The sequence below is a fragment of the Nyctibius grandis genome, chromosome 3 (assembly GCF_013368605.1).
Source record: "Nyctibius grandis isolate bNycGra1 chromosome 3, bNycGra1.pri, whole genome shotgun sequence".
In the NCBI taxonomy this organism is placed as follows: domain Eukaryota; kingdom Metazoa; phylum Chordata; class Aves; order Nyctibiiformes; family Nyctibiidae; genus Nyctibius; species Nyctibius grandis.
The window spans coordinates 65335911-65363167 of NC_090660.1; the positions used below are offsets into that span (position 1 = coordinate 65335911).

At 42.3% G+C, this 27257-nt stretch overlaps 1 protein-coding gene across 3 annotated transcripts in view; it reads left to right on the forward strand.

Annotated features, from left to right (window-relative positions):
* The window catches only part of MAPRE2 (microtubule associated protein RP/EB family member 2), an 83687-nt gene extending 59462 nt beyond the window's left edge, over positions 1–24225 (forward strand). For all 3 annotated transcript variants that reach the window (XM_068395966.1, XM_068395963.1, XM_068395964.1), the window contains exons 5-7: positions 10350–10489; positions 15838–15996; positions 21789–24225. In XM_068395966.1, coding sequence (XP_068252067.1) covers positions 10350–10489; positions 15838–15996; positions 21789–21860 — 371 coding nt within the window. In that variant the 3' untranslated portion in view covers positions 21861–24225. The remainder of the gene's footprint in view (positions 1–10349; positions 10490–15837; positions 15997–21788) is intronic.
* Positions 24226–27257: the final 3032 nt, after the last annotated feature.

Genomic DNA, 27257 nt, shown 5'->3' on the forward strand with positions numbered 1-27257 from the left:
AGGGTGGGGGTCAGTTCGGGTATAGACATGGTGAAATGAGAGTTCTAGCTTTATTGCTGCTTGCGTTTTAGAACAGGACTCTTTCAGTCAGGTGTCAGTCATTCATGGGTTTATTCAATTTCTGGGTGAGCACGTTTTCGTTTCACCGATGTATTGTGCCTTCGTGCCTCGCCTCACCACCTCATGTAGCCTGGTCGCTTGAAAGGATGGGAGCCCTTACTGGGTGCCTGTTGATAGAGGATGCTCTGGGAGGAGTGCGGTATGCATCTGCAAGCTTGTGTGCGCCTCATCTCCTGCGATTTGGGAGTAAATTGGGATTATGTGGAAGCAAGTCCTGGGTAGTTGGGAAATTGCCATGAAAGATGTGCTTCTGTACCTTTGTCTTGTGCACATGCACACTTAGCTGGAAATGAAGGAGTATTCATTACAGTTGTTATAGGAACCGTAACATGCCCATGTGAGCAAAACAAGTTTAGCCATTTATACGAAAAGGGCAAAAAAAAGGTCTCATGAGTTCTCCTGCAGCAGGCTAAGAATTCCCCACCCCATCTGGAGCTTCATCTTCCTTGATGACACAAGCTCAAAGAGGGAATACATAACTATGAGTAAGCACAATATCAGGTGGCATAGTTTAAACTGCTATCTATGCCTTTTATGTTGATTATTTTCTTATACCCTTTCCTGGGTTTTTGGTGAAATGGCTGGGATTTTGGGCACGGCTGTACTTCCACTGAGTTCATTGTGGGAGCAGTAAACATTGTGGGCTGCTTGATGCAATAACCTCTTACACCGATGCAGCAAGCATTTGCCAGCATCTGTAGCAGTTTGCCACAGTAGCTTGCCTCTTTTTTGTACATTTTCTTTTTTTATGTCATTTTTAATTTGTGTGATTTGCTCTACCTTAACACTGAAGCTTTGAAATCTTAGTATTGCCTTGTTTCAGTTCACTAACGAAACAAAGAGAAGCAATAGTGAGAGAAAATAAAGAACCCAGAAGATCTTTCAACATAATCCAAAAGTTTTTAAACAGTGTTCAGTGGACATACCTACATGTATTCATCTATTGTTTAGTGTCAGGAGCAAGCAGACTTATGGATACTCACTCATACTATATTTTTTGTTTTGATAGACTTTTAAATATGCCTATTCTAAATTGATGAAATATATACATTTCTAAAGGAATAATTTATTTAGCTACTAGTAATTTCATACGCGTTTCAGATGATTCCCATTGTTCTACGGAATAACTCTTCCAGTGCACTTTGGCAGAGTTCTGTTTTTGAGTGATTTAGGAGGTGCTGATCTCTTTAATTATTGATAACTGCTTTATAACACTCTGTTCTAACACTGTATTTTCAGAGGTAGACTAAGATATGTCTTTCAATTAACAAGAAAGTGGTCAAATCCCTAAGGACTGCTCTGAAAGCTTACCCAAAAAGGTACTGGCATGAGTTCTGGGGCCGGTGCTATTCAATATCTTTATAGATGATCTAGACGTAGGGATTAAGTGCACCCTCAGTAAATTTGCAGATGACACCAAGCTGGGTGGAAGTGTCAATCTGCTGGAGGGCAGGAAGGCCCTACAGAGGGATCTGGACAGGTTAGATAGATGGGCCGAGACCAACGGCATGAGGTTCAACAAGACCAAGTGCCGGGTCTTACACTTCGGCCACAACAACCCCATGCAGCGCTACAGGCTGGGGGAAGAGTGGTTAGAGAGCGGCCCGGCAGAAAGAGACCTGGGGGTGCTGATCGACAGCGGGCTAAACATGAGCCAGCAGTGTGCCCAGGTGGCCAAGCAGGCCAATGGCATCCTGGCCTCTATTAGGAATAGTGTAGCCAGCTGGTCTAGGGAAGTGATCGTCCCTCTGTACTCGGCACTGGTGAGGCCGCACCTTGAATACTGTGTTCAGTTCTGGGCCCCGCACTTCAAGAAAGACGTTGAGGTGTTGGAGCAAGTCCAGAGGAGGGCGACCAAGCTGGTGAAGGGTCTGGAGGGTATGACCTATGAGGAACAGCTGAGAGAGCCGGGGTTGTTTAGCCTGGAGAAGAGGAGGCTCAGAGGTGACCTTATTGCAGTCCACAGCTACCTGAAGGGAGGTTGTAGTGGAGTGGGAGTTGGCCTCTTCTCCCGGGCAACTAGTGATAGGACAAGAGGACATAGCCTCAAGCTTCGCGAGGGGAGGTTCAGGTTGGACATTAGGAAGCATTTCTTCTCAGAAGGGGTCATTAGACATTGGAACGGGCTGCCCAGGGAGGTGGTGGAGTCACCATCTCTGGATGTGTTTAAGAAAAGACTGGACATGGCACTTAGTGCCACGGTCTAGTTGACATGGTGGTGTCAGGGCAACGGTTGGAATCGATGATCCTAGAGGTCTCTTCCAACCTGATTGATTCTGTGATTCTGAGTTAAAATTATTTTTGATATTCTAATCTGACATTAAAGCTTAACAAGACACATGGCATCAGGTAGCTACTTTCTGTACCTATACATGGGTTTTTACCTATATCTCTGCAAATGTAGAGTGTGATCTTTATTTCATTTTAAAAAATGCTTTTAATACAACCCAAAACTCGGGAAATCTGAAAATGCCCCGGGTTTTGTGTTAATCGGGGACCAGGCCAGCAGCCACGGCCCTACCCCTTCCAAAGGCGATCCGACTGAGGAGTCAGCGCAGGTCGAGGATAATGCAGCTCAGAAATGGAAGCGTAAATAGGTCCCTACAACTAATCTTCTGTGCCACCCTCGCGTTGCCTCGTCCCTTCCTTGAGAGACAGAGACGATTTGTTGCCGAGCAGAGGGCAGTACAGCGGGTGGGTGGCTTTGGTAACACACGTAAAAGGCTGCTTCTATAAAGAGTAGGAGCAGCAAGGATTTGCCAGGTAAATGCAGCTCCCTGCTAGGGGAAAGAGTATGTTCTTATCCTTCGAGGAGTGGAGCCAGCAGCACAGACCATCGCTGCAGGCTCCCTGCCAACAGCACCACAGCTGCTTCTCAATATAATGCCATCTGCCAGCCCTGAGCTGCCTTTCCATCTCCTACAGCCTCCGCTCTTCTCTAACGCAGTGGTAAACAGCCTACAGATGTAGAGTCAAAATCATGGTAAGGGATTAAAATACTAGGGCGTTGTTGTTTGTGCCAGTTCTAATGCTCCCTGTGGAAAACAGCAGAAAAAACTTCATCTGGTCAAATCGAAAATGGTGATCAGGTTGTCAGGATTTTAGCTTATTGTCTTATGTAAGTGTTCTTGTATGTCAGAGCAAATCCATGGAGCACTGCTTTGTGTATGGGTGTGGGGTGTCAAAAATACACAGGTAAAAGATAGCTTAATAAAATTAATTATTTACATGTAAGCTAAAAATGCGAGAGGTTCTTAGATCTGAGGGTTGTTAGGCATTTTAGTTTGAAATACTCAGTGAGAAGCAGGATGACTAAAGCAGAGCTGGAAAATACTGGAGGATCACATGAGGGCTAAAAATACTCACGCTATGACAGGGAAAATAACCAGGGCAGAATGAACTGTTTGTGCATGAATGCTTTATATATAATGTGCGTGCCATCGAAGAGCCAGTTATGCAAGAAAAATACCGATTTTCTTTAGGGAAATGGTCTATCCTACTGTGGCAGATGTTCTGTAAATTAATTTTGAGGGATAAAAGTACGCAACAAAACCAGTCTTTATTTTAGCAGCTAGCGATACAATTAGGACTCCTGGGGCACTAGAGAACTCCTCCTAATGCTTTTTTTCTTTGCTTTCCACCAAAACATGCCACCTTTCTCCCCAGGTGGCAGGCAGTTGGTGCTGGCGATGGCAACCTCTGCTCGCGGTGGTGGGGTGCTCCAGAACGATGTGGCAGAGCTGGAGATGAGAAGAGCCGCGGGGCGACAGACTGAAAATGCTTTTGTGCCTAGTTCATACGAGGCCAAGGAATTGTACTCGTCGACGGGAACAGCATGTGTAGTGACAGCGCTGGCCTGGGAGGCAGAGAGGAAAGTGGCTCAGCCTTAATACAGACACACCCCCACCACCAGCACCAGGAGAGGTTAATTTTTAAACCCCCTGAGCCCGAGAATTTAGACCACGAAGCAGCGTTGCTTGCAGTGCAGGAGTCAAGGCATTAGAAAGAAGATTGTGTTTGAAAAACAGTGTTGAAAGTTGCTGTCTTAATTTTCAGTGTGTTATGGGTGTGGTTTGAATGTCTGTGCTGCTCAAAATTTTGCGTGATCTTTTGTATTTCAGTATGCATTTCTTTGCATATTTTTTTCAGCTTTTCCTTTTGGGACTGCTTTCTCCTTATAGCTAAGCAGACAGCTGAATTTTAGAAAATGCAGGTTTTTAAGAGCACTTCAAATTTTAAATTATATTCTTCTTTTAAGCCTATGTGGAATGGTTTCATCCATTGAAGATGAATGCTTGCATGCTTAAAGATGTTTCTAGGGAAAATGGCGGTTTCAGTTGAGAACAATTACTGGTTGCCATTAAAATGCTGGTTATTTTAAATCTAAAGAAAAGTCTTCATTTATGATGGGGGAAAGGCTGTGGTTAGTTCCCATCTATCAAATCTCATTCTGTTAAAGTCATGCCATAAACAAAACTTTTTCATCTGACAGGTAGACTCCATTGTATGTTCTTGCTTGAATTGCCCTGTTGAAATCTGTAAAAGGTGCTTCAGTTTCAAGTATTTGTACAAACTTCTCTTTGCCAGCTGTCTGGCAGTGATGGTTAATGTAGAGCTCATCCGACTGTACTGTAGCCAGCAGCAGTGGAGCTATGGAGAGCTGAGGGGATAGAGGGGTCCTGCCACCCAGGGGAACTTAGTACCACAAAATAATTTGGCAGCCGCACCACAGCGTGTTGGGGTGCTGAAAGTAGAGTCAAATTTTGTCTGAGGTAATTTCATTCCCATTAAGCATCATTTGTCATCACTTTTGCCATTAAGCACCCCTAAATTGAGCAGTTTTTTGCATCCCAGTGTAGCTGCAACAATAAGCGTGTGTGAATATTAGTTCACCTGCTGTTCTCACTCATTTATTTTAAGCGGATGGAGAATTTTTCTTCAGCTCCTGAAGAAACTGCTAGCTCTCTGGCCTCTTGGTGGGTTTGTTTTTTCTTCTGTAGCATGAGTCAGGAATATTCATTTTATGAAATCTTTTCATTTGACTGAAGATAGATAGACTGCGAGTGATTCCCACATTCCACTGAAGCAGTGGTTGTGCAGGCTCAGCCAAGTCTCGTTCTTGCTCAGGGCTTCCATTGCTCTCCATGCCATCCTCACGCACATCCACACTGTATTCATGCACATGTTTTCCTGGAATTTTACATAAACATTTAACGGCATACTAATTATTCATATAGCTTCAAGGAAGATCTCTCTCTAAATATTAAATAGGTCTCTTGTCTGCAAGACAGTGCTTGTGATGTAAAGTGACCTGGAATTCACAGCCTGGCTTTGCTGTACCCAAAACCTGCACAGTGTCAACATCCACTGTTTTAAATTGCAGAAGTGTACATCTCTTTGTGAAACTTATGTCTATAGCAAAAAAAATAGTGATGCTGAAACTGGGGAGGATATATTTAATTATGATGGACTGACTACTAATTGTTTCCGGAGCACCACAGATAGAAAACTGTAATGCATTTCAAAGCTGGTTCATCTGACTTATTTCAGTACAAGACAAAAATAATTTGTCTCTCAAATGTGAATTTATTTTCCCCATCTCTGCTAGTGTTATATGGGCAGGTACAAAAAGTTATCCAGGTGCTAATTGAAGCAGCTGAGATACTGTTTACAAAAAATTCTAATTGGACCCTGCATTGACCTAAAATCAGAGCACACTGTTCAGAGCATGCAGAAGTTCTCACAGAATGGTGGAGGTGGGAAGGTACCTCTGAGACCATCCAGTCCAACCCCTCTGCTCAAAGCAGGGTCACCTTGAGCTGGTTGCCCAGGACTGTATCCAGCTGGGTTTTGAGTATCTCCAAGGATGGAGACCCCCCAGCCTCTCTGGACAGCTTGTACTGGTATTTGATCACCCTCAGAGTGAAGAAGCTTTTTCTTATGTTTAAATGTAAATTCTTGTGTTTCAATATGTGCATGGTGTCTCTTGTCCTTTGACTAGGGATCGCTGAAAAGAGCCTGTCTCCATCTTCTTTGCACCCTTCCTTCGGGTATGGGTAAGATTCCCCTGAAGCTTCTCTTCTCCAGGCTGAACAGTCACAGCTTTCTCAGCTTTTCCTCATGTGAGGTGCTCCAGTCCCTGAATCATCTTTGTAGCCCTTTGTTGAACTCTTTCCAGTATGCCTATGTCTCTTGTACTGGGGAGCCCCAAACTGGACCTAGCACTCCAGATGTGCCTCATCAGTGCTGAGTAGAGGAGAAGGATCACCTCTCTCAACCTGCTGGCAATGCTTTTCCTAATGCAGCCCAGGAGGCTGTTGGCCTTCCTTGCTGTGACGGTGCGTTGCTCGCTCAGGCTCAACTTGGTGTCCATCAGGACCCCCAAGTCCTTTTCTGTCACCCTGCTTTCTGGACAGTTGTTTGCCAGCATGTTCTGGGGCACAGGGCTGTTCCTCTCCAAGGGCAGGACACTGCATTTCTTTTTGAACATCGACAGTAAGCTTGAAAAGGAGTTGGTAATGGGTAACACCTATGGCATTGATTACGGTGCTGTTCTCTCAGTGGTCAGTGAAAAGATCTAGTTATCAAATATTTTGTAGGTCAAATATTTGTATAAAATTTTGTGCTTTCTCAGAATATGTAAATGGGTTATATAAAAATATTTTCATAGGAGACAGGATGTTGGACAGAATTTAAACTGCTTGGGTTATATAGCCCCTCTGAGCAATGCATTAGGAGTTATTCCACGCTTGCGCTAATTGACTGCAAAGTCATTGTGATGCTCAATAGCAAAGTCATTAAGTCTACCAAGATCTTCCATCTCCATTTAGATATCTGGCTGTCTCAAGTACTTTGCACTACCCTACCAACCAGCACCCTTTAATTCTTTTATGAAATTAAGCTTCTGTTGGAAATGGGAGGCTTACCTCTGAGCTGATTCTAAAACTGATATTTCAGAATAAATGTGCAAATGTGTAGTAAAGCTTTTTATTTTTTTTCCTCCAGGAAATTTTAAATTAGAAATCCCTAGGCATTCTCTCTTGCAATTAAGTTCTACCCAGCTGTCGCTAATACAGTCTGAAATGCTCAGGTTATTTAGCTGGTTTTTATCTGCATTGATGAAATTGGAATATCATGTTCAATTAAGAGCTGATCCTGAGCAGTGGAGCAAAAGTCGATTTCTTTTGATTTCTCTGGACTTTATAAAGCTCAGTAACACTGCTGTAGAAATTCAAAAGGCTTTGTTGTTTTCAAAGGAGAGCAGAATATAATGTGGTGTACTGGTGCTATCCATCCCTCTCTGCCTGCAGACAGTGGTGATGTGAGCTTTCTCAGCACGCTCTGGGAGGGCGCCTCAGCTGCAAATTAGAGAGAATACCTGGAGACTAAATGTTTGTGCTTGCTCTGTCTTAACTCTCTCTGCAGGTTAAAAAGAAGTGTGTACTTACGATTTGGCTTTCTGTGATCAGTACCCCCATCTACAAAGAACTAGCTCGCTTTGCAGAACCGTTGCGCGTGAAAGGCAGCACTGTGCTGTGGCTGCACAACGTGCCTTGCTTAGATCTTGCACCATGACGCCCCAGGAGAAACGGTGAAGAGCTGATAGGCCAGGGGAGGCTGCCCTAGAAAAGCTGAGCAGCTTCTCCTGGGCTTGCTGCCTAGAGAAAGTCCAGTGCTGCCTTCAAGGAGAGTAGTTGGTAGAGGGGGTGATCTGCATCAACCAGCCAAGGTTTCACATCTGAAGGTCCATGACTTGTTTTATAGCATTTAATTTTCAATTAATACCCTGAACTGCATCTTGCAGGTGTAGAATGCAATAAGAAATAAATGTTGATACCTTGGTTTGGTATAGATATATATTATTTTAAATGTTGTATAGGTAACTGTTGCAGTTGCATGTCATACAAGTATTAATAAAACAACTTGAGGCTCAACTAGAATGCTATATTCAAAGTGATTATTTCACGTGTGTTTTTATCTTGCATATTTTGACACCATTTTTTTTTCTGTTTATCTGATAATCCAAATGAAAATGATTTCCCTGGCTTTGAGAGCATTTTAACAATCCTGCTCTTAAACAGATGATTTTTAGTTAGTCAAAATACGGACTGAACCTGAAAAGTGTGTGATGAAGGCAGGGTGCTAAGGTCTATGAAATTGCCTAAAGAAAGAAATAGCAGCAAAAGATCTTGGCATTTTTAATGTTTTTCCACAAATGATTTATTCTTTGCCGATCTAAGTATGATGTGAAAAGAAGTTTCATTTCAGGCATGTATGTAACATTGAATTTTCCCTATTTTAGCAAGTCTGTATACTGTATCTGAAATCTGCTAGAGGTGAATTTGTATATATAATTATAAGGATTTAGGCATGGAATTTATTGGACTGGAGTCACCAATTTTTTTTAAAAAAATATTGTTTTTTCCTTATCTGTCTTATTTTAAGGGGCATAGAAAAAGAGAGTGGACATCTTGCACAGAAATGTTTACATAAGTCAGCTGAATTATCAAGTTTATTTATATTTTGTTGGCATTAGGTGACCCACTTAATACGGAATTATCCTTAGAGGCAGGAGGAGATGCTTGTTACAGAGAGCGAGCCCTGTGACTAAATCAGAAAAGCCTAAGCTAGCTTGGTTAAATAACCCATTGCAGCTCTCCTTTCCCATCGCTTTTGAGCTCCTCCAAGGCACCACTATACACAGTTCTAGGTCAGTGACACCGTGTGAGCTCCACGGTTTGGTCGTACGGGCAGCATCACAAGTCATCTTTCTCCCCCTCCTGCCTTTCGCTGCCTCCTTGCGATTTCTTCCTAGTAACGCCTTTGTAAAACATTGTTTTTTACAATGAATTGCTTTATTAAAGTGTTGTCTGACACTGGGGATATGTTGTAGAAGTGACAACTTAGAACAATTTGTAGTGTGATATAATTCAAATAATCTTATGGGAGGAGCAGCTGGCGAGGTGTGGGGTGGAAGGTGGTTGCTGAGAAAGCTGGGGTAAATCCCTCCAGAAGTGGTGACTGCAAGCTCAGAGCTCACCTGGGAGCTTGCTGGATTCAGGCTTTCTCCCTCACCCTGTGTGGCCCAGGCTTCAGGGCCGACAGCATTTGATGGAGGAGGATGGCCATGGAGCCCATCAGCTTGTCCGGACAACTGTGTTTTGCTCTTTGTAAGAAACAGTGATAAACGTGGGTGCTGCAAAGCAGGACTTCTGATTCACATGCCTGCTTAATAAATCAAATAAAATAGGTCAGAGAGAGGGCTGAGTTTCTGTTCTGTCATCTTAACCCAAGTGATTTTTGTATCAGATGTATGTCGACTGCATCTGAAATTTATTCCTAGTTGGTAGGGATAAGGAAAAGGCTGTGAGTCAGAGTGCAGAGCCTGTGGGAGACCGGGCAAGGTGGGCAGCGGTGAGTCCAGCACTCGTGTACCAGGGCTGAGCGACTAAATCAAAGAGCTGACAAGGAGAGGAAAGATGGAGAGGCAGGTCAAGGTGTGAAGAGCTTGGCTATAAGGTCCATATGAAGGCACTGTGAACCTTTTCACATAAATCCTCTTCTTGGGCATTTGCGTGCCACAGGCATGGTAAAAATGAGTACCTGTGCGTGCTTGTTACTTGCCATTTTTACTGGTAAAGATGTTGCTCCGTATGCTGGCAGGAATTAAAAACAAATAGCAAAACCTAAGCAGATCCAAACTCATCTCTTGGTCACTATGGCAACTGTGAGTTCACCAATGGGTTTAATTCTGTGTGCTCTGTCTGAATCTCAACGCCCTTGTCTCAGGGATGGCTTACATTTGAAAATGAGGAAAGCACAGAGGTAGTTGAGCTGAGTTCATTTCAAGTCTGTCTTTCTCCAGGGAAATTGAAAATAGACGTGTACACTAAATATTGGGCTGGGGGAATGGTCTGTTAATGGCATATTTTTTAAAGCTGCAAGCTGCTGAGAGCTAAGGGAACTTTATATTCTTAGTTTGATGTTTATTTATTTTAGTTTCAGAGTTACTACACTCTCTGTAGCAAACTCAAAATAAAACTGCTAGGAAATGTGGTTTTTAATTTCCCAAGGTATAGCAGCACTGGAACCTCCTCCACTGTCACCTTAAAGTAAGAGAGAGAATGGCTGTCTGTAAAGTGAATACTTTTGTTTTGATACCAGGTTAATAGGAATGTATTTATCATGGAGATAAATCTTGATTATTATTTATTTATTGTATTTTTCAGGTGCTGCTAAATCCAGTCCAGCTTCTAAACCAGGATCAACACCTTCTCGCCCTTCTTCAGCAAAAAAAGCTGCACCAAGCAGCTCAGCATCCAAATCAGATAAAGATTTGGAAACTCAAGTCATACAGCTCAGTGAACAGGTAAATTTGCCTTAGGTATAAAATTAGTTGCATTCATTGTCACAGGCAGGCATGAAATCTAATATTGCCCTGTGTTGAATGATGCTCTCCAGAATTATGAAGGGACAAAAGATTGAAATAGCTCAGCTGGGAAGAAAAAAAAAGTAATTTATTGTTAAAATTAACATCTGACAGAGATGACTGGTGTTTGCCAGTGTTTTTAAAAGGTGATCTTAGGAATGACAGGTAAGTCTTGCTGAAATACGGTAATTTTATTAGATGTTGAAATATATCTTTTATTTCACTTGGATAGGAAAAATCCCAATAGTGTCTTTGCTCTTTTGTATTACAAATTTGAAATAAATAATTTTAATGTGGTGTTGTGGAGGAAACAAGCCTGTTTGTAATACCAAGGTATTAGAGATTTGCAGATGAATCGAGACTAGCTTATTGCACCCTGCTTTCTGGAAGGAAGGTGTTAAGAAGGCAATATGTCTTTCATTTAAAAATGTGATCTGCCTTTGTGAGAATACTTAGTTATATTTATCACAGAATCACAGAATGTTAGGGATTGGAAGGGACCTCGAAAGATCATCTAGTCCAATCCGTCTGCCGGAGCAGGATTACCTAGATCATGTCACACAGGAATGCGTCCAGGCGGGTTTTGAATGTCTCCAGAGAAGGAGACTCCACAACCTCTATGGGCAGCCTGTTCCAGTGTTCAGTCACCCTCACTGTAAAGAAGTTTTTCCTCATATTTATGTGGAACCTCCTGTGTTGCAGCTTGCACCCGTTGCCCCTTGTCCTGTCAAGGGATGTCACTGAGAAGAGCCTGGCTCCATCCTCATGACACTTGCCCTTTACATATTTATAAACATTAATGAGATCACCCCTCAGTCTCCTCTAAGCTAAAGAGACCCAGCTCCCTCAGCCTCTCCTCATAAGGGAGACGTTCCACCCCCTTAATCATCTTCGTGGCTCTGCACTGGACTCTCTCTAGCAGTTCCCTGTCCTTCTTGAACTGAGGGGCCCAGAACTGGACACAATACTCCAGATGCGGCCTCACCAGGGCAGAGTAGAGGGGGAGGAGAACCTCTCTCGACCTGCTAACCACACCCCTTCTAATCCACCCCAGGATGCCACTGGCCTTCTTGGCCACAAGGGCACATTATAAATAATGTTCTGCAATATAATTAATAAAGCTTCAGAATTTCTTTAATGTTAGGAATGTAAGGGCTTAATTTTCATTTATGCTATGGAGCTTTATACCACTCTGTCATTCCTGGGCACACAAGAGTGTCTGCACTGGACATGAATAAATATCTGCATCTGGCTCAAGACTGTGCTGTCAGAATGGTGTAAATGCCACTAGTATAAATGAGGCCTGGTCCCTGTATGTGTCCTGAATGAGGGAAAATGGAGAGGAAAAACCTCATATTTTAGAGTCTGAGCTGCCTGGCAGCTGCATTCGGGAAGAAGTTGTTATTCTGGACCAAGTATAATTTTCTACAGTTAAGGGCATTTCAGTTTCAGACTTTCATTGACCTGAACAACAAGGATTTCAGTTTGTTGGAGCACTGTTTGCAAATTCTTGGTTACTGTTATGCACTTCAAGGTGGTGGATGGATAGCCACATCCCAAACACAGCGTACTGCAGGTTCAGGGTATAATTCTGAGGAGCAGAAAGCACAACAGGTCCACCAGCCTTCCAAATGGGCTTTTGATTGGTTTTTTTGAAACATTTTTAAATGTTGCACAAGGAATGGATGTATATATTTTTCATAGAATCCTTGGTTTTTTTCATCAATTTAAGAGTGGGGTTCAAATATCAGCTTAATGCAACTTAAACAATGACATTTGTACTTGGAAGTTGGAATGTGTTCGCTTCAACAGGAAGAGTTGGTTGGGATCTGGGCAACACAAAAATACTTGATCTTTACTAAAATAGGCAGTCACTATCACATCCACTGCTAATGTATTCCTAGCACATTCCATGTGTAAAAACCTTAAGCTTTAGATACAAATAACCCTGAGGGAAAACTGATTATTTCCCCCATCACCAAAGAGGAGAAGACATTTTGAGGGTTTGGAAAGAAGGCTTTTTTTTTAGTGCTGGCAGTGTTTGGTATTTCATTTCCCACTAATGGTTACTTGTGCACCCTGGGCATATAACACAAGCCAAAAAAGCTATGCTGCAAGCAGCTCTGAGCCAGGTTTTTCTGACCCTCACCCTGAGCATGCTGGAAAAGCCAAATTGCCCATTTTTTACCACTCTTCAGCAACCAGGGAGATGAGGGCAGCAGCCACTTTTACCCCTTTGCTCTCTTGATTATGAGTAAGAAATGTTCAATGGTGTTTGTGGATATCAAATTCCTATGCGGCTGTAACAGATTTTTTTTTCCAGCCGTTTCCTGGATGGCAGCTAAAGGAGATTGAAACATCTGAACTTCCGTGCAATTTGTAGTGGAAAAATTTAAGTAGTGGGGCTGTCCATACACTGTATTTTACCACGGGGTTGCTTAATGAGCTATTTGCAATAATCATAAGCCATCCATAACATTTGCTGGTTTAACAGCTCCCAACAATCTTAAAGTTTCTCTTAAAATGGTCTTAGCTATTGCCTTGGTCTGTGCTAGTAAATTAAACACTTCCAAGGAATGTCACTGTGTACCGGAACTTGATTACCCATATCGTTAAAATGCTAAAGTGGTCCCTGCTGTGTCTTTGGTCTGTGCTAGCTAGTACTCTCCCAAAGAGTTTGAGTGCAGTTGAGGAGACAACACAGACCAGGGACCATTACATGTGGAGAAGGGACCATTACGTATTGAGGATGGTCCCAGGAACCGTTAAGTGTTGGTAGTATACACATAGTTTCTGAAAACGGCACCATCTCTTGGCTCTGTGTCTAAAATATGTACTTAATCTCCTACCTGGCTCTGCAGTCCTGTGACTATTCATACTACCAATAAGTGCCGTCAGAGAAAAGACCAGTTAGTAGGAACTGTTGCCTTTGCACCCATTAACTGGATCACAGAGGGGTACTCCTGGTCCAGAAACAGAGCATGGGAGTTAATGTGCACCGTTCCTCATGCAGAATTAGCCTTTTGGTACGTAAAGAGAAAGAAAAAGTAGCATGTGGCAGTGCTAATTACCTGAAGAAAAACAAATTAATGTGTCACAGACAAGTAGCTGATATGTAACTGAAGAAAAGCGTATCTGGTTTGCTTATAACAGTGTTTACTGTATACTGCAGTTAATTAACTGTGTGCATATATGTATAGTTTAATGATTCTGTTTCTTAAAATGGAGTGAATGTATAGAATGAAAACAGGAGAATGCCTTCATAGTAAATAGGTCAGAAGGGGAGACAGTCTGAGGTAAGTTCTGCTGTCTGACACCTCTGAGAGTGCAATCAAAGGTCAGAAACAGGCATTGCTAGCTCAGCAGTTATGAAAAAATGGACTGATAGGATTTAGGAGGCTGTCGAAGCATTGTTTGAACTCTGGTGTATTTACTAGTGAGGGAAATAAATTAGCTTGCAGTAGAACTGGCAACAAAGAGCTTTCTATTAAATTGTATCAGTTCACTGAAATGTAGTCTGATGCAATTTAATTTATTTAGCATGTTTTATTTAGAAAATAATTTGTATAATTGCAGGCCTTAAAATGTGGATGCTAATTTGGCTGTAATTTGGATGTGATTGGGGTCAGTGTGTTTACTGTAGGCATCTTCATCTGTGATTATTTCTGCTGGTTTTTATACTGCTGTCCTTCAAATTTGAGAGCCACTTCCACATGTTATCCTGATGGTGTATACCCCATTGGACAGTAGTTTACCTGTTATGCTCCCACAAAATTGTTCATTTGTAAATATATATATGTATGTGTGTATATGTATGTATAAAAATATATTGCAATATCTGTCATGATTTATATGAAGCCTAATATAGGGCTTGCAGCCCAGAAGGCCAACCGTATCCTGGGCTGCATCAAAAGCAGCGTGACCATCAGGTCGAGGGAGGTGATTCTGCCCCTCTACTCTGCTCTTGTGAGACGCCACCCTGAGTCCTGCGTCCAGCTCTGGGACCCCCAACATAAGAAGGACATGGAGCTGTTAGAACGAGTCCAGAGGAGGGCCACGAAGATGATCAGAGGGCTGGAGCACCTCTCCTATGAAGACAGGCTGAGAGAGTTGGGGCTGTTCAGCCCGGAGAAGAGAAGGCTCCGGGGAGACCTCATAGCAGCCTTCCAGTACCTGAAGAGGGCTACAGGAAAGCGGGAGAGGGGCTTTTTACAAGGGCAAGTAGTGACAGGAAGAGGGGGAATGGTTTTAAACTGAAAGAGGGTAGATTTAGACTGGATATTAGGAAGAAATTGTTTACTGTGAGGGTGGTGAAACACTGGAACAGGCTGCCCAGAGAGGTTGTGGATGCCCCCTCCCTGGCAGTGTTTAAGGCCAGATTGGATGGGGCTTTGAGCAACCTGGTCTAGTGGAAGGTGTCCCTGCCTGTGGCAGGGGGGTTGGAACTAGATGATCTTTAAGGTCCCTTCCAACCAAAACCATTCTGTGATTCTATGATTCTAATCATTAGCAGCTATGTTGCCCATAAATGATTTGCAGCAGTCCTGGTGGTGAAATTGAGACTGGCAGGATAGCTTGAAGACTCTTGTGAACAAGGTTGCACAGAGAAAGATACTTGGCATTTGAGAGAAGTTGTTGATAGAAACAGCACATCAACAGAGCAGAAAGTCCATGGTGCAGCTGGTCACAGCATGAGTGTGCCAAAACACAGGTTGCTAACAGTATGGTAAGTGGGGAGGCAGAAAAGGAGAGGTGAAAAAACAACACAGCAGTACTCACATTTGCAACCAGAGGACCTTTTAATTTCCTAACTAGACCGTTTCCCTTTGTGAGCTTTTCTGCTACATCTACGTATTTTTAGGTAAGGAGATATTGTAGATTTCCCAACAAGGACACATTAATCCAAGCAAAATAATGCAAGTACTGAGCTGAAAGTTTTGTTAGTTACCATTACATGACACTTATGGCAGCTTTGTTAGGAGGCAAGTCTTAAGTAGCCCTTGTTCCTGAACTGCTGCTTTGGGTTTCAGTATAAAAGCGCACTGAGGAAATAAACCTTTAAGGATCAAAGTTAAGATGTATCCAAGAGGCGTAATGGGGGAGCCTGATTTACTATTCTCTATTGTGTAAGGTTTAATCGAGCACTTCAGGAAAAACAAGTGGACTTCATTTTAAGCTATAAAATTGAATATATATTTCAGATTGTTTAGCAAGCATAATTTTAGACTGAGTTGTTTTGTCTGTAGTGCACCTCACAGCTGATGCATCACTTCTTGGTTTATATGCAGGTACATTCATTAAAACTTGCACTTGAAGGCGTGGAGAAGGAAAGGGATTTCTACTTTGGCAAATTAAGGGAGATTGAACTTCTCTGCCAAGAACATGGGGGAGAGAATAATGACCTTGTCAATCGGCTAATGGAAGTCCTTTATGCTTCAGAAGAACACGTAAGTTCAAGCTTAATGTCTTTTATTTAGACAAAAAGCTTAATTTAATAAAAATTTATTGGCACAGTATTGAGTCGTGTCCTATGTTTAGGTCAGCAGGACTGTAGCAGCTAGGATTTCCATGCCTCCTCCCCCAAAAAGGAAGTTTGCATTTGCAAACAACAGACTTTTCATCTCGGGGAAGGGATTCAGGAGCTGGTTGCTTTTCACTGCTTCGGTGTAGATTCTGTATTCTAGGTTTGCTGAAGTTGATCTGAAAGGGGGAGGGTGTGTGTCACAATTTTAAATGTATTTCATATGGTTCTGAGCCTTAGTTGTGTTTTTTCATCTTTCACCTTTCTGCATAGTCTTTTACTCATGTTCTTTAACATGTTGAAAATCACAGAAATTCTGACAGGCGCTGTTCAACATCTACAGCTGTGAACCTTCTCTAGCCCATGTGGCAGTGTTGTCATATCTATGGTGCAGGTTGCCAAATACATAATTATATCTGCAGAGATAACGCTCTTTAGCATTTTTCATCCTGTTGCTGTAGGCAAAATTTTTCCTTGTGCAAACCCAATAATCCTCTAATACAAAAATTTCAGAAATGTATTGTCTGCAAGATTAAGCAAGAATCTCATTGCATCTTAGACTTAGCGCTGTAGACACTGAGCAAAGCAAGAAGCTGCAAAGGGTGCTGGTTAAATTCCTCAGATACATTCAGGGATAATGATTCAGTGGAGATTTAGCTGAACTACTCCCATTCATGTTAACTAAATCCCTGTGTGTGCTGTACTGATGATTGACCCTTCAGTCTCCAGCGGATGATGGCTTTGGCTCTGGAGTGTATAAGCATCAACTTAATCTCTCGGCAGCGCTGTGGTACTGTAGGCTGTCTTGTAGCTGTTTCCAGAAAGCTGTTGCAGCAGTAGTCAGCTGACTTAAAATTTTATATCAAAAGTAGTGCCGAAGCAACTACTAACTCACAAGCTTTTCTAAAGAAGACTAGTAGAGCATAGATGAAAGCTAGGCGCGAGAGGGATGTGAGCTTGGCGCTGACAGGGGCCACTGCTCAGATGAGAAGTGACAGGAGAAAGAGGATTTGTTCAATGGTGCAGGGCGAGTGCTAGAGAGGAAAAGGAGGAGAAACCATTATTTTCACAGGAATAAACAAGCAGACAAATTTGCCAGGCACGTGATAAAAGGCTAAAAGAATTACATACATATAGCGGTCAGAGAAAATGTCTTCTGGATTCAAGAACAGTGATTTATTTATAAAGCAAAGCCAGAAAAATCCCTCTTCTCCCCATACCCCTACCACATCTGTCTGTCTCTTGGCTTACATAGCAAGTGATTTCCCCGCCAAGGAATGCATTTGTTGCTTTTCTTCCTGCAGTTTTCCTTACTGGCCGAACACATTACAAAATGTTCTGCTTCAGCCCACATCCCAGTGTTTTATCTGCTTCCTCCCTCCAAGCCTTTCTCTGTTGAAAGCATCGTCCATGCCTGCACATGAACTACATATGATGACCGTGCCTTTATTTGAAATGTGTTTGCTGTTGGAGGCCGGGTATGTCACTTCAGCAGGAGAGCGCTGCTCCTCCAGAGGAGAATACAGAGGCCATTGCCCATGCAATTTTTTTTGTACCTTTTAGTGGGAGACTTCATCGCCTTCATCTTCTGGGGTGCATTTCCTCCTCAGTTTAGCAGATGGACTGTAATTTGCTGAGGAAAGACCCCAATGCATTAGCACTAAACCAAAGACTCTGGTTCCCTTGCAGATGTAGATCCTGCCTGCTTTTTGTTTTCGGACTTGGCTGTCTCATTGCCCTGCTTTTCCCTTCAGTTCTGTTTTGTTTTTCTCTCTGTAATGAATTTGTCCCAAGTTAAATTCTGTATCTCACAGCATTTTGCATGTTAATCCCTTGGTAACAGCAGTTTGGCTTTCCCAATCCCCAGATGGGAAATAGCTCCAATTCCCAAACCATGGGCAACTCCAGCGTTCCTAGTTTCTTGCTAATGAGTTCATCGTAAATACAGCTTAATTTTTTTTTTTTAATCTCTGTTTCAGAGTGTCTCAAGTATACAGAGGCAAAGTGGAAAAAAAAAGGATTACATTATTTTTCAGGATTTGTGACATTTATAAATGAGGCTTTTCTTCAGGAAGAGGATGCGCGGTGATGCAGCTCACACATACTGCACAAGTGATCCCTGACCAAAGCCTTGTGCTTGAGTATCGTGACTAGCTTAAATTTTGTTTTCAGTTCATGCTTCCAATAACTGTTTGGTAGCAATCTTAAACTCTTCCTTCTTAGCTGTAATTTGACAGGCATCTGCTGTATTCAACATGGCATAGAGATCATGTCCTATTTTTCATATCAAGTGTTCTTACTCAGAAGGGATGAGTCTCCCTTTATGCTTAATTTTCTGTTACACTTAATTTAATCCTCCTAAAAGAAAAAATAAGAAAAAAAAATCTGGACAGCACTTTATGTGGTCACATCTCAGTAGCTCGTGGGTCTCCTGTGAGCATTATAGGCTGTCAGGGGAATTCTGTGTAGAACGATTCAGAATGCAAGTATAGAGTTTAGTCCCCATAAAAAGCATTCTCTAGAGGTTTGATTATTGTAGTATTGCATTGAAGAGATTTTAATAAGGTTCATGTCATGAGGGGGTTGTTAATTATTTTTTTCAGAATTCCAAGTCATAGTGTAGTTTCAACCATGTCACTTCATAAGCTTCTGTTTTGTTTAATTCAATAAAGGCTAAATTTGTAATAATAATAATAATTATTATTGTTATTGTCTTGATTTTGGTGAATTTTTGAGTCTTATAGCCCAAATATCAGTCCATTTGGTTTCCTTATTTTTAGAGGCTCTGTTTTCTCTTCCCTGTTATGGTGCTCTTTTAAAGCTGATCATAATGTCTCTGCTTATGCAAGAGGGATGTTGTATTGCTAGTGTCATTTAACGTTTGGCTGATCAGTCTGTAATCCTTTGGAATTTTTAATTACAAATTGCTCATTTGTAATCCTACTTCTTCTTCAAAAACATCAAAGTTGACAGAGAACAGCATTAAAAAAGGATACATTTGGGTGGTGGGGATAAGTGGCCCTTAGCACTCATGCTATGACTGCTACAGACAGCACTGGGACCTCAGATAGTATGTAAAGCATTTGGTGATATGGTCTTACAGTAGGAGAGCTTCACACTGATGAGCCAGAAGAGGCTGTGTGTCTAGTTATGAAACCCGGAGCCATGTAGGTCTTGGCATAAAGAAAAAATGTAGGAAAGCAACAGCTTTCCTCCATAGGCTATTCTGGTTCAGTTCATGCAGAAGTTGAGTGCATTGCTGCTGTTTGATCTACCAGTTGCTCAGCTCAAGTTTCCAATGCAATTACTCAAAATGCAGTTGGTTTTGTATCTTTCTGCTCTAGCAGCTACTACATCTGCTGCTACTTTTGGAAAAGCCACCCACTCCCCCAGCAGCTGGTTTTCATTAAGTCTAGCTCTTCAGTCTACAGGCACACCTGAATAGTTTGAGGCAGATGGATCAAAGGGTAAAAAGAGAGCACCTCTTGTTGTGGAAGACAGAGATGACCATGGTTGTGAGATCCAAGCCAGAAATAAATGCTCTAAATAGATCTTCCACTAGTTTCCTTATTAGGGGATGCTATTCAAGGAGATTCCACAGTCCCAAGGTAATTGGGCATAGTGACTCTTGTCTTTCCCATTTCATATATTTATACAAGCTGTACACGCTGAGAAGCACGTGTCCAAGTCTCAGAACAACTTCTGAGGTAGTCACAGAAGATTTACCATTTCCATCAAAGGTAAGCCTGGTAAGAGAGGAGCCACCACTCTTCTTCAGAGCTGCAGAGTAGGTTCCCAAGCCACTCCCTGTGGTTAGAGGCTTTTCCTGTTATATGCATGAAAGGATAGCATGTACGTGACCTATAAAATCTGCATGAGTGGGCTTTCTAATAGGTGTGTCTCATAAACGCTGCATACATAGAGTCTATGGAACAGGTGCATTCCAGAGCAGGTCACCTCAACACGTAAGGAGGGTCAGGATAGATGAGGTTAAGGGAACATAGCTCACTGCAGCTAAACAAGCTTCAGTTTTCTCACCCGGTAAGGCAGGGTCATGTTCTCACAGCTGTCAGCTTCTCTCTGTGAAACTCCTGTTGTCTGCAAGTCTTGCACCCTTGCAGCCCATCACAGAAGTTGCGATTTTTAGATAATATGCAAAAAGCAGTTTTGACATGATGCACCTACTGTATGTAATAAGGGCATCGTTCCCCGTAAGGGGCCATAAGGTGCTAAACTGCAGTTGTCCCGACTGACATGTGTCACTTCTACCTGAAAATAGCACCTGAGCGACAGAAAGCTTGCTTTTGATTGGAATTTGGCTGTTGCTGTATGTGGTAAACAGCTGAGTATTTCCATTGTATCAGCAAATGTTAGGAACCTTATTGTCCTGTTCTTGCCCTTTAGAAATAAGGAATGTTTATTGCCAGAAGGGAATTTTCTTATTGCACAAGCTGTTCTGTACTGTTCTGGGAAAACTCAAATTATAGCGTCCCTTTTCTTTTAATTTTTGCCTCAAATTTGAGAAGTTAGCAGTATCAATGTTACAGTTTGTTGTTCAAGCTGCTCGCTTCTAATGAAAATTGCTGGGAGCCAGGCGACTTCTACAGAAGTACCACATCAGGGACGCTGCCTTTTGAATGGCACCTCAGTCTCTTGGAAAAGGGTTTTCCTTTGGAGCTGTGTACAGCGGGGCGCTGCTAATGCAGGGTAGAGAGTAGATGTGTGGGATCTTTTCAGTGAACTGTGCTCCAGAAAGATGGAAGCTGCTTGGGAGGAAAGCTGTAAATGCAGCTGTGCTTAATGGGAATACAGAAGTAATGCCCTAAGAGTCAGCCAGCTTTTCTGAGCTCTGATACATCCAGGCCAACTCAAGATACCAGGTCTGTTGTCTCTAAATTGGAAATGGTTTGAAACTGGCATCACCTGCAGTGAGGATCCAGCCTTCCTTTTGGTCAGGGATTCTTCTCGCAATGGCAACATATATTCAGAGAGACAGCTCTGTCACATACCGTGCATAACAACTCTTTGCAAAAGGGAAGTGTTTATTAGTAATTAGTGCTTTTAACAGTAGCTCTGTAAATCAGTGAATACTGGGCTCAATTTTTTTTCAAAGAAAATGTGTTTGCAAGTCTTCGGTTATATTTTCTGGATACTGCCCAAAAAACTGTTTTGGAAACCTTTGAACCCTGGTCTAGCATTGGTATATTATTTTGGGAAAGTACTATATCTGTTCTCAAAAAGGAGGCTGAGTTTCATTTTTAAAGCAAGTGATAGCAAAAGTGTCTTGTCCATTTAGTGATCTAAACCTAGAGTGAAGATTGTGTGAAAACTATAGCAGACAGGTTCAGAAATCCTTGGACAAACTGAAAATGGGAGGACATCAGGATGCTATGATACAGCATGTAACTGTTGAGCATCTCACTGCCTAGCTATTCAGAGTGTTCACTTACCGGAACAGTTATCACTCAGTGATGTTGAAAACTGACACTTTTTGTGGAGAAGTATCAGTACTGCATATGCATTGATTAAAAGCAACGTAAATACATTTTATTGTAATATTACAAGATGCTGCTTTTCTCAGGTTACAGCTCATTTTGTACTTATGTCTGTGAGAATCAGAAGTTAAGCTTTAGGCTGTGGTGAGTGCTGTGGGGCAGCAAGTTTACATGAGAAATGCTTTCTGCTGAAGAATGTTTTGGGGTCTTTTTCTCCCTGCAGGAGAGCCACACAGAAGAGCATGAAGGTGAAGAGCAAGTCCATGAACAGCCCCAGCAGCAGGAGGAGTACTGACTCACCCAGCGTCTCTGACAATTTTTGTTTTGTGTGAGAACTTTCTTCTGGAGAATGGAACATGTGTGGCCTCAAACTTGAAATCAGTTCACTCCCAGTCTGCCATTAACATTTATGTACCATAGTGAGTGCCAGCCAACCACTGCATTCTGTACCCATACTTTGCCAAGATGCATTTGCAGACATCTTCTTTCAGTGTATCTTCCCAAGAGGCTGTAGGGCTACATCACCTACTGTACATCACTGCAACTTCACCACTTGGCTGCTTGAGATTTGTTCTGCTCTTTAAAAAGAAATATATATTTATTTTTTTTCTTTTTTCGTCTTAAATATGATACACTTGTAACTTGTTCTGACATATTTATATTGGCATTTTGTGTGGCAAGAAGTACTGTACCACTAGCTGTGTCTCTCACTTTGTGGTGCTTTCGCGTTTTCTAGTACATCTGCCTTGGGGCATAAATTTGGTCGAACAATTGGAATAAAGGGATACAGTGGAAGTCATACTGAAGCCATAATGATGAGGTGTGTTGTGGAGGAATATGCTCATGTTGTTCATGTTTGTTCCTTTCCTGCCTTCACAAAATGGAAGGCAGAGCATGTTTCACTAGGAGAGATTTAAACCCCTGTGTTAGAAAGCTTGTTAGAAAGCTGCATGGTATGTTTTTTGGCTTATTTCTGGAGGAACAGACATTCACTTTAGTTTTTTGAAAACCTTCCCAGTTTCCTGACTAGTCAATAGACATTTCCCAGCTTTTCTTCCTTCCTGAGGAATCCAGTCCCAGCCTCCAGCTTCAGCTCTGCCTCCGCAGAGCTCAGTGCTAATGGAGGAGAGAAATCTCCTTGACACAAGTGTAGCTGCAGGACATGATCTCTGCCGTCATACTTGGCTTCCCACCCCTCAGAAGAGGACAAGGTAGGCCAGCCATTTCTATTCACTATCCTTCCCCCCACATCTGCTGCCTCAGCCATATATGTATGGAAGACAGAAAATTTCCTCACTAGTGTAAAGGCATGGGGAAAAACCAGCAACAGGACTAGCCCTGAACTCCCTTTAAGTGGGTGATGGACACCTTGTGGATGTCGAGGCCTTCTGGAGACAGAGCACACATCAGAGGGGGACCAGCTGACCGAGGGGCACAGAGCTGGTTCTGTGCTTGGCTCACCTTCCTCTGGCAAGGCCAGCACGGAGCAGAACCACATCTGCCCTGGAGATGTCTGCAGTGAGAGCGTTCCCTTCCAGTGTGGTCCCATCGCCCTGTTCTAAATGATGGTATTTTATAAACAGAAGCATCTTGAAGTGTATAAAGCATTCCTTATTTTTCTCATAAAACTGCACGTTGTAGTCTCTGAATATTTAATGCTTGGTATTCTTGGTCTCTCACTTGATTTTCTTAATTCTCGATTGTTATGCTGATTTAGCAGGTACATGGAAGTCCCATCCCAATCAGCAGCCACTGAAAAACTCAAAAGCCTATTGAACAGCTAAATCTTCTTAGACCTTCATGAGCTCCTAAAGTGTAAGTTCCCAGCTTACGCTTCCATAGAAAGGTTTTCAATTATCAACCCCCCAGCACACACACACGTGCACATGCAGTTTTCTGTTCCTAATCAATCTTTTGCAGCTAAGTGGCTCTTAGTTAAATGTGAGATCCCTGCTGTTGTGTTGCACCACAGACAATATATAAAATACTGTTAAGCATTAGAACAGGTATTTCCAGTTTCTCAATCACTACCCCTGCTCAGCAGAAGAGTTTCTGGACCCCATGGGCTGAAGGTTTTCCATCCCTGCCTCCAGCATTGACCTCGCTTCTTACCTGATGATGAAGTGAAAGTGCTGCAACCTGCAGGCCAGCGCTTTCCTTTCCCATTTTGATTGGTTACAAATAAGATCTGGTTTATAAAAATGTGTATATTCCAAAATGAGTATTTCTGAGAATCGCCACAAATGGAGGAATTGTCATTTTTGTTGTATTTGTGTTTATTAGTACATATGTACTTATTACAATTGTCATTGTAATAAACGGTAGTTCTTCATAATACTGTTGAACCGAAGAGCAGTTACTAATTTTTTCCAGTCTCCAGAATGTCCTTTAACCTTTATGGGATTTCTGATGGGGAAGGAGTTTGGGATCAGGCTATAAACTTAATTTCTTCAGCACCAGTCTCTGCTTACTGCAGTTCATCCTTCTGCTCATCCTCGAGCAGATGCATGGAGAGCACTTCAAGAGAAAATGTTTTTCTAAAGGTGCAAATGGTTGGGTTGCTGAGCTCTCCGGAAGGTTCATAGCCAGGCTGTTCTGCCTCTCTCCTCTTCTCTCTTTGAAGCACATTTAAAAAAAAAAATAAAAACCCCTGAACTTCATTTCCTGAAAATTCCTTATATCCTGTTTCTGGTCTGAGGACTGTAGCCCTTTCACTGCTTGCATCAAGGGGGAAGTGACTGATGTAGGGAGCTGGGGCAGTAAAGTAACCTCGTGGGCACTAGAAATTTGGCTGTGCTGAGGGGAGAGCAATGCTCTGAAAGGGGAAAGAGTTGTCCTTCTCCCCACCCCCTGTGAGTAACCCATTATTCCGTTATGGTTTTAATATGCATTTGTAATTACCTTTACTACATAGCACACCATAAAGCTTTGGTTATATATTAAATGTAAACTGAAAGGAATGTAAACATATGTATTGTTAATTATAAATAGATAAGTAATGACATAATAGATACAAAAAGTCTTATTCAGATGTATCAGTCCATTACATTATCCACAAATTGTCGCATGGTAGAGTAGATTTTTGTCTGAATATGTGAATAACTTGACTTGCGTTTATCTTTTTACATATTTAATAAAAAAATATATGTTAAAATCTGTCTAGCTCTAGAGACTATTCAAAACATTCTAAAATAATACTTTTCTGGTTTAAATATGTATTTATGTTTCATTAGTGACTGCATATGGGGGCAGGAAGAAAAAGGCAGCTGCTTTAAAAAAAAAAAAAGTTCACTTATTCTGTGTGTGTAGGTAGCATCTGTTTCCCCAGGAGCTCAGCAACTGTATCACCTTCTACAAATCAAAAAAGAAAATGCATGTATGTATGTGCATGTAAACAGAACATTCTTCTTTTTGGTAAATGCTTTCCGATTTCAGAGCACTAAATCTCTTGTTGTGTCTCAGTTTTGATACAGCAAAAGCAAAACTCGTGGCAGCCAGGAGGTGAAGAGAGTACTATAGCGAGGTCACTGAAGCTCCCAGTGGACTTTTCATGCAATGGCCAAGTATTCAGGGATGAATCTTCAGTGCAGTACCTAAAAGTCCACCTATATTTTAGATTAAAATATTAGTTTTTGAGAAGAAAAGGGGAAAACATCATTGTAATTCTCACAGCTCTGATTTTTTGCAGCATGAGCAATGTTGCTGCAGTAATTGCTGCTAAATCTCCAGGGATCTGAGCCATGGGTGAGGACTTCTTTCTGCCATGGGTTGAAATTACCTGGTTGTGTGCCACCACGGAGAGGTCAGCCTGGGTTCCCCTGCTGCCTCCAGGTATTCCTGGGGCTGAGGTTGAGCCACTGCCTGGCCCCACTTAGGAGAGTTTTCTGGTAGAGGGGGGGAGATGAAGCCAGGACCAGAGGAGCCCATTTCCAACCCGGGCACTCAAGCCTGGGAGAGCAGTGCTAGTTCAGGTGCTTTACATAAGTCTAGGGGAGAGGCATGTCTTTGGGCCAGTGCAAACGCTCAACGGCATAAAAAAGAAGTGATATATTTTCCAGTTCAAATAATTGCAAACTTTCTGCTGTAATGTTGTGACCAAAAAAAAATTGTTGTTAGACTGTTAGGTCATCTACATACCGTTATCTGACTTTGCAAAATAAATCCGTGACCATACCACCCTATGAACAAAGCATTTTTATTCCCATTCATTGAACCAGTTACCATCTAAGATGGCTAAGAATTCAATATATACGCTGTGCAATACATGATCTGTTTTTATACTTGTCTTTATACAGATTGTAGTGACAAGTTGCTTTAAAAAGGAAAAAGGAAGTTATTTGCCATGTCTTCATACAGAACATGAAAAAGCTGGCCGGAGCTAAATTTCCTTTAGAAGTGATTGATACTGTATTTCTCTTTAGAAAGGTACAAGTGCAGGCAGGTTGTGACAGTTCAAGTTTTATAATTTCATTTAATGAAATATTTCAAAATACTCCATTACAGTGCATCAAGTTGTGCTGCTTCTGTGACCCTTATTTCCAACTGTTTCATAAATAAGTGCAAGACAGAGGGAAAAGGGAAGCCTGTCCAGAGAGTTCCTCCAGTACAACCACATTCAATCCAGAGATATTTTTGTTTATTTTATTCTAATTCTTCTCTCATCAGGATTTCCTCCAGATACTTTTGATGGACGGGTTAAATATAAACTGTTGAAACAGGTGAGACTTTTGTGGCAGTGTATCTGGTATTGGATGTAATATTTAACTCCAGCAAACAGGGAGATCACTGGGTGCACGCCTGCCTCAAACTCGTTGTTCCCCTCCAAACACAGTCAGAACTGCCTTTTTTAGCATCCCTCATTAAATACACAGCTGTCAGCCTTACTCTGAGAGTCCTCGTGCAGTTAGGGAGCACCAACATGGAGACCCCACGCTGCCTGGGCATCATGCAGGGCAGGGGCACGGCCACCCCGCTGGCAGGGAGGAAGGCTGGAAGACTCCTCTGGACCGCAGCGATCAGTGCCAGAGGGTGCAGGAGCCTCCCTTCCCTGCCTCGAGTCTGCAAGGCTCAGCAAAACCTCCAAACCAGCATTAACAGGATGACCTGTGTCCTCTGCCTAACTCAAGCCTTAAGCTGCTTGAACTGTGTCTGATGTTCGTTTGGGAGGTGGGACCCTCAACGTGCTTGTTTGGTAACTGGAACATGGAGAAGTCTTATGAGGAGCGGCTGAGGGAACTGGGGTTGTTTAGTCTGGAGAAAAGGAGGCTGAGAGGAGACCTTATCACGCTCTACAACTACCTGAAAGGAGGTTGTAGCGAGGTGGGTGTTAGTCTCTTCTCCCAGATAACAAGTGATAGGACGAGAGGAAATGGCCTCAAGTTGCACCAGGGAAGGTTTAGATTGGACATTAGGAAAACTTTCTTCACCGAAAGGGTTATCAAACATTGGAACAGGCTGCCCAGGTAAGTGGTGGAGTCACCATCCCTGGAGGTATTTAAAAGACAGGTAGATGTGGTGCTTAGGGACATGGTTTAGTGGTGGACTTGGTAGTGTTAGGTTAACCATTGGACTTGACGATCTTAAAGGTCCTTTCCAACCAAAATGATTCTATGATTCTATGATACTTTCAAACCATAAGACACTTTACAAGTTGGTGTGGTATTTCTGCTTTGTGCAGAGGGGTAGCTGATGT